General features: G+C 67.3%; 1 protein-coding gene across 1 annotated transcript in view; it reads right to left on the reverse strand.

Moving 5' to 3' along the window:
- The window catches only part of TANGO6 (transport and golgi organization 6 homolog), a 26317-nt gene that overhangs the window by 1189 nt on the left and 18195 nt on the right, over window positions 1-6933 (reverse strand). The window contains exons 14-17 of the mRNA XM_019474675.1: window positions 6643-6700; window positions 4012-4164; window positions 1117-1268; window positions 594-634 (exon numbers count right to left, since the gene is read on the reverse strand). Coding sequence (XP_019330220.1) covers window positions 594-634; window positions 1117-1268; window positions 4012-4164; window positions 6643-6700 — 404 coding nt within the window. The remainder of the gene's footprint in view (window positions 1-593; window positions 635-1116; window positions 1269-4011; window positions 4165-6642; window positions 6701-6933) is intronic.

Consider the following 6933-nt stretch of genomic DNA (forward strand, 5'->3'; position numbering starts at 1 on the left):
GACCCAGCAGAGCAGCTGGCCATGGTGGTGGGGATGTCCCTGGGTGGCCTGGGGCTGGAGGATGAGGATGGGACCCCTGCACCCAGCCTGGGGCAGCCACACGTTCCCCTGCTGGGCACCCAACCCAGGGGGGATTGGCTTTTTGCAGGGCGCCGGGCACCGAGCAGCCCTCCCTCTCGCAGGGGCTGAGTGGCACGTGGACACCTTGGAAAGCTTTATAAAAAGCAGGCAGAGTCGAAGGAACCTAATTAAACCCCCGGCAGTGACAGCCGGGAGAATTAGCAGAGCTAGCGTCTTCCCGAAATAGCTGCGTGTGGTGCATTGGCATCTCATCAAACGCTGCCGGTACCCTACCAACGCCGAGCGGCTGCGAGCGGGGACCGGGGAAAGAAGCCCGAGTGCCGCACCCCTGATGTCTCCTGACCTCCCTCCTGCTCCGGGAGGCACTGGGGGGCAAAGCTCCGGCTCCCGCAGGGGCACAGACCCACCAGCTTGAGGGCTGCCAGACCGTGATGCCGGCGGCTCCTGGCAAGCCTCCCCCCAAACCTCCAGGGAGAAGACCCCCCCCACCACGAGAGCCAGGCTCATCCCACCGGGACCACAGTTCCGGCAGCAGCCGCGTCTCGCCGGGAGCCTGCAAGCCGGGGCGAGGACCGGGCACCCCCGCCAGCCATCAGCTGCATCGTGATAACGGGAAGGGTAACGAGGTCTCATTAAGCGGGAGGAGGTGCCTCTGACAGGTACTGGCTGGGGCCCCCGGTCTCCTCCTGCAGTGCGATTGCCATGGGTGGGCAGCGGTCCGCCGGGTTTCCTAGGGCCATCGCTTCGCTGCACAAGCAACATCTTTAGCTGTTTATAAAGCTTTTAGCCCTAAAAATGGGGGCTAGAATTCCCCGAGTGTTTGCTTCAGATCCAATGACTTTTATACTCTCCGCTGTCAGCAAATATCCCTCGTGTTCCTTATGGAAAGCCCAGGCTGCTGTGCCCCCAGCAGCAAGCGCTCAGCAGCCCTGCCATCCGCTAACGAACCGCCCTTGTTAACGAGCGATGGCCCCCGCGCTCCCCAGGCAGGGACCCCGGGGAAGGGGCCAGCAAGTGCCGGGATGGAGCCGGTACCTCCTGGACGATGGAGCCCAGCTGAAAGCCGAGGCGCTGGCAGAGCTCGCCCAGGTTGGAGAGGCTGCTGGCCCGCAGCGCGCCGTCGGGGTCCCGTGCGCCCCGCAGGAAGGCCTGGACCAGCGGCTCCCGGTGCTTGAACACCATGTCCCCTGCAAGAGAGCGGAGCGGCACGTCACGGGCAAGGAAAAACCCACAGCCCCTTCCTGCCAAAGCCCCGGCTCCATCGGGAGCAGCCGGATTGCCACCCCCCCCCCCCCTCCCCACACCACCCCCCCCCGAAACCCCCCCTTGCCACCCGACAGCTGGATGCAATGCAACCCTGGGCACAGCTCTGAGCGAGGCACAGACAGAGCCTCCGCGGGGACCTGCCGTGGCGCCAGGGACAAGGACGCCGTGGCGCAGTCCCCCGGGGTGCCGGCAAACCCCGGCAGCACACACCTCACAGCAAAGACCTTTGTCTGGGACTGTTCGGTGCATCCCACATCCCCCCCCCGGCTCCCGCGGGGCCGTTCAGAGGTGACCGCAGATCCAGCACACAGAAACGAAGTGTGAAGCCCAAATTCTCACGTCATTCAGCCGCACAACCCTCCCCCAATTAGCACCCGCAGGCGCCGCGGATGTGTGAGCCGCCTAATTAGAGGTCGGCGCACAGAGCCCGTGACCGGCATGCACAATCACCCAAGCACAAGAGGCGTCCCGGGCCGGCGGCCGTGCGCCCCACAGCGTGGGCACGGCTCCCACCGGGCAGGGGCTGCTCCGGCCAAGGGGCGTGCGGGGCGGCACTCGGTAAGGGAGGAAAGGAGGAAGGTCTGGTGGGCTAGCCAGACCGCCAGCTCGGTGGTTTCCCGGCTCTCCCGAGCCCCGTAAGCTGGTGTCCTGCAGCCGATGGAGGCAGTGGGATGCCCCGGGACGCGGGGACAGGAATAGGCCCTGCAGGCAGCGGTGGGACCCCATCACCCCGCACGCAGGGGCTCGGGGCCGCTGCCGCGAAGGGGCTGGGGGCGCCCCCCCGCCGCCGCACCGCCGGCGCGCTGACAGCCTGGCAGCACCAGCTGTGCGCAAGGAGGGGAAATACTGCATGCGACGGCCGAGAGCTGGGCAGGAACAGGCAAGGCGGCGGGCAGCCGGGTCCTTCCGTAGGACCGTCCCGTCGTAGCTTCACTCTTCCTACATGGCCCTCCCCGTTACTAAAGGACCGCGTGCTTGGAGGGGCAGGGACGGCTCCTGCGCAGCACAGGGTGGGAGAGCTCGGGGCAGCGCCGTGATGCCAAGGACGGCCGCCCTTCCTCGGGAAGGCAGCCTGCTCTGTGCTTGCACCCCAGGAGTCGGTATTATGGCAGTCTGAGCGGTGCTGGATGATCCGAGCATGATGCATCTCCTCCGAAGCCAAGAGCACACCGGCCCTGTGCTGGACGGCCACAGAAAGAGCACGGAGCGTTTCCCTTCCTGCAGCAAGCAAGGCACATGCTTCCTGACGGAGAAGGTGCTGTGGCACACCCAGAGCAGATTTAATGGGTTTGCAGTGAAAGCCAACTGGGCCAGTGCGAGGTCTCCATGAACCCTCGCACGGCGCTCGGCCCCACGTTGCTGGAGGCAGAGGAACGGCGCCGCACGCTTGGGACGGGGCTGCCGCGCACTTCCAGCCACGCTGCCCATGCCGGCCGTTTGCTGGGCGATCGGTGCCTGCCGCAAAATCCCCTCCCGGATGGGAAAAAAGCTGCTCCAGCGGGATGGAGACAGGGACGGGGATGGGGCAGGAGGGAGGCACGGCAGTCCCCAGGCAGCAGCAGGAGAGCTCCGAACCGCAGCAGTGCTGCTGCACAGAGCAGAGCATTCCTGGAAGCGCCGGATAAATCCTCGCTCTTGAATCCTGAAGCTTTGCAACAAAAACAACTTCATGCTATTTGTTCTATAAATACACAGGCGAGCCGGGACGCGCCGGAGTCACTGCCCGCGGCAGAGGCACCGCGGGGAGCGGGGAGAGCCGCCACGCAGGCGGCGCCCGCCGCCCCAGCCGTGCCATGGGCAGCTGCCGAGGGAAATCCAGAGCGGTGCAGCTGCAGCGCCGGGCAAGGCGAGGGCTGGACGCACGGAAATCGCCCAGGGGCCTTCAGAGACCGAGAGGCTCTGCTGCCGCTCGCACTGCTCGGTGGAGCTCCACGGGGAGATGGTGGGATTGCCGACCCATAGGATGCCCCGTCCCCGTCCCGGCAGCCGGGCAGGGGAGCGGCACAACCCGGCCCAGGGAGCACCAGCCCCGGCAGGACGCCCACAGCCGGCAGAGCTCAGGGATGCCACCGTGGCCAGGGGATGCCGTGGCGGTGGCTGTGCCCCGGAGGAGAGCTCCGGCAGGCCAGGCAGCCAGGGAGATGGGCTGTGCCACGGCCAACCCGAGGAACAAAACGCCCGGCCGGTGACTGGGGACCCCCGCCCGGCTGCTCTGGCAGCGGGGACACCGGCTACCACCTTCCCCAGCTATGGAGAGCTCCGGCCGCCCGCTCTCACTGGCCTGGCCTCTTCTGGGGAATAAGACGAGGCGTTTTAGGACGTGTCCCAACAGCGGCTGCCGGAAAGGCCTCATCCAGCTTTTACTCCTCAGCCCTGCGTGTCCAGGCACTTCCTGGCAGCCTCCGAGCCCAGCGCTGCTGGCTGCGGGGATGGTGGGCTGCCGGCAGGATCCGCCGCCCCGCCCAGGCCCAACCGGGACCAGCCGCCCTTCGGCTTCCAACCCCCCATGGTGGGGCCATGGGAGCTGGTTCTCACCTCCAGACAACAAGAAGGCCCCGATGGCTTTACCCCCCGGACCTGGTGGCGCAGCAGAGAGCAGCGAGGGGCCGAGTGGTGCTGCGGCTGCCGGCAGTGACCAGCACTGCTGCGCCCACAGGGACTCACCCAGGGCCCGGGTGACACGCATCAGCACCTCGCCCAGCTTCATCCTGGTGATGGCAGCCGTGGTGTCCTCCATGCCCCGCGCCGGGCACCCGTACCGTGCCAGCAGGACGGGCAGGATCCGCTCCGGGTACTCGCTGGAGAGCAGGGCAACGCCTGGGGGGAGAGCGAGAGGAAAGCGCGGGTCAGGGCCAGGCATGAGGATGGCACGTGCCACCACCCTCGGCAGAAGAACTGCCGGCGGCTGCGCCGCCCCAGTGCCCCTCGGTGCGCCGTCACCCGCGGGACCCCCTGCACCGCCCCGGCCCCGCGGCACATCCTGCAGCCCCCTCTGCACAAAGTCACAGCGCCGGGGCAGCCCAGCGCTGGGTCTGGTTGGGTGCCAAGCTGAAAGATTTGGCAGTTGGCAGCAGGTGCCCACAAATTGCTGCGGGTTAATGTTCATCGACCTAGCATCGACTCGGCACACCGGCCGTCGGACGCTGCGGGGCTCGTCCCCGGGCTGGCACAGCTTCGGGGCAGCCGGGTACTGCAGGCGATGCTCGGGCACAGTGTCTGGTCGCTGTTCTCAGCTCCCGGCCATTGGGCACACGCTGCCGGTGTGTCCTCGTCCCTGCCGGGGTTCCACGACACCCCCCCCCTGGGTTTGCCCGGCCCAGGCTGGGAGCCGGAGCCCAAGCATGCCCCACTCCTGCCGTGTCTCCCCGGGGATGAAGAGGGGTCAGACCCCGGGTGCAGGGCACGCATCGGGCTATGCCGCAGGGATGCGCTGGCTTTGCCATCCCTTTAGAGAGCTGCCCGGAGCCAGCAAGCCTGAGCGGAGCATCACAGACAGCACTGGGTGAAAACCAGGCTGGGGGCCGGCACCAGGCAGGGCTCCGGCAGCGTCAGGCTCCCTGGACGGCGGGCGCCTCTCCGATGGGGAAAGGCTGCTCTCCAGGGAAAGGGTGAGCGGCAGAGGCTGCCCCGGCAGTGCCAAGTGCTGAGTCAGGCCGAGCCCCAGCTCCCCTGCCCTCCAGGAGCAGCCGCTTTCACCTCCAACCCCGTTCCCCGGTTATCGGAGGGCGCCCGGCATGGGTTACCCTCCACAAGCCCGGGCACGTCTGGCAGGGCAGCGACCTCTCCTCTGGCATCGCCTCACCGGAGCCCGGCTCTGTGATACCCAGCAGTGCCGCAACAGCTTGCTCTGGTCCCAGCACCAGCACGGCCGGCTGGCGGGCAAGCCCCATCGCTGCGGCGGGGAGTCCGAGCGGGGCGGCGGGGAGCCCGCCTGGCACAGATGGCGGCAGGTGCCGCTGCCAGCGCAGCGCGGGCTGGGTGAGTCACTGCCGCAAGGAACCGCGTCAGGGTTAATCACAGCCGCAGCCGGGCTGCGAAACACGGAGGCAGCTGCACAGGGTGTATTAATCACCCAGGGACGGTTGAAGCGTTTGTGTTTCACCTGCAGGGCAAGGACAAACCCGTCCCACTCAAGACCGTACAGGCAGAGGGAAGCACAGTGATAAGCTCCTTTTCCAGCTGCTGCTGAGGGTTACCTTCCCAACGGCAGCCAGGGCTCCCGGCGGCGCCGGTATCGCTTCGGGTCATGGGAACGGCACCTCCCTTCCAGGTAACCCGGCACACCACGACCCGCCAGCACAGCCATCGCACAGGATGCCCACGTCATCCTGGGAGCGGAGGTACCTTCCTGCAAATCCCGACGGGCAGCCCGGTGCCATGGGGCTGCGCTGAGCGTGCCGGAGCAAGCGCGGACCCGAGGGTTTCCCGGGAAGCAGCGTGAGCAGCGGCAGCACTCGGTGCCCCAGCAGCAGCCCGGCGCAGGGAGGAGGGCAGCGAGCAGAGCGGCACGCTGCTCTCCTGCCAGCCTGCTGCCTGCTGTTCCCCACCTCCTGCCTGCACGGCTGGGACCAGCGCCGGGGCTGGGTGCGTGCCCACTGCTGCTCTCTCCCCTCAGCGGGGACAACAATTTGCAAGGCCACGAGACGCGATGGATCGGGGAACTGACCCAGAGAAAGCTGCCGTGGTTCCACTTCCACACGGCTGGCCGGCACCAGTCGGTAGTTACCTCCTTGGCCATGGGGAGGGATGTGGCGGTGCCCCAAGGGAGCACCGGTGGGTCCCTATGGCCCCGGCTCCTCTGCCAGCCTCAGCCGAACAGACCGGCGAGCCAAAATGTCAGCCGGGTGGAGGGCCGGGGTGCTGGGGCTGTGTCCACACTGCGCTGAAACTGCAGCCCCAAGCCGGCGGCACAGACCTGGCACGGGGACGGTGACCCGTTCCCGGGTGTCATCCAGCCAGGGGATGCCCCGAGGGTGAACCTGCCCAGGGCTCCACCAAGGAGGCACTTGTGGTCTGTGCAGATCAGCAGGTCAGAGGGTAAATGAACTAATTACCCACTGAGTAAGCACAACTGGGAGATGAAGCCCGCCGGCTTTGGGAACGCGGCGCAGAGCCTGCACGCGGCTCCAGGCTCGACCGAACGGCATGAAGACATGGTCCAGGAGGGCAGAAGATGCTGAGTCCCCAGCCTGGCTGCAGCTCCGCTGCTCTTCACCCTCGCTGCCCAAAGCCCCCTCAGCACAAAAACATTCTCCTACGAAGCGCCGGCACTTGCCCCGGCCGGGCATCGCTCACCTTGGATGGCCGAGAGATAGACGAAGGCATCCTCATGCTGCACGTTCTCCAGGAACACCTGTGAGGAGGGGGGAGCGCCGTCGGCAGCAGCCCCGTGCCGGGCTGGCAGCGCACAGTGGCAGCCCTGGTCCCTCTTGCCCGGCGCCCTCCGCCGCTGGCGACAGCAAGGGGCTCAGCCCCAGCTCTGTGCCGCGGCGCAGGACAGGGACTGCGGCGAGAGCCTGGTACCTGGAGGATTTTCTCCTGAAGCCGAAGCGCCTCCGGATCCCGCTGCATGATCAGGCGGGAGAG

Source organism: Aptenodytes forsteri, unplaced genomic scaffold (assembly GCF_000699145.1).
Source record: "Aptenodytes forsteri isolate BGI_AS27 unplaced genomic scaffold, ASM69914v1 Scaffold269, whole genome shotgun sequence".
In the NCBI taxonomy this organism is placed as follows: domain Eukaryota; kingdom Metazoa; phylum Chordata; class Aves; order Sphenisciformes; family Spheniscidae; genus Aptenodytes; species Aptenodytes forsteri.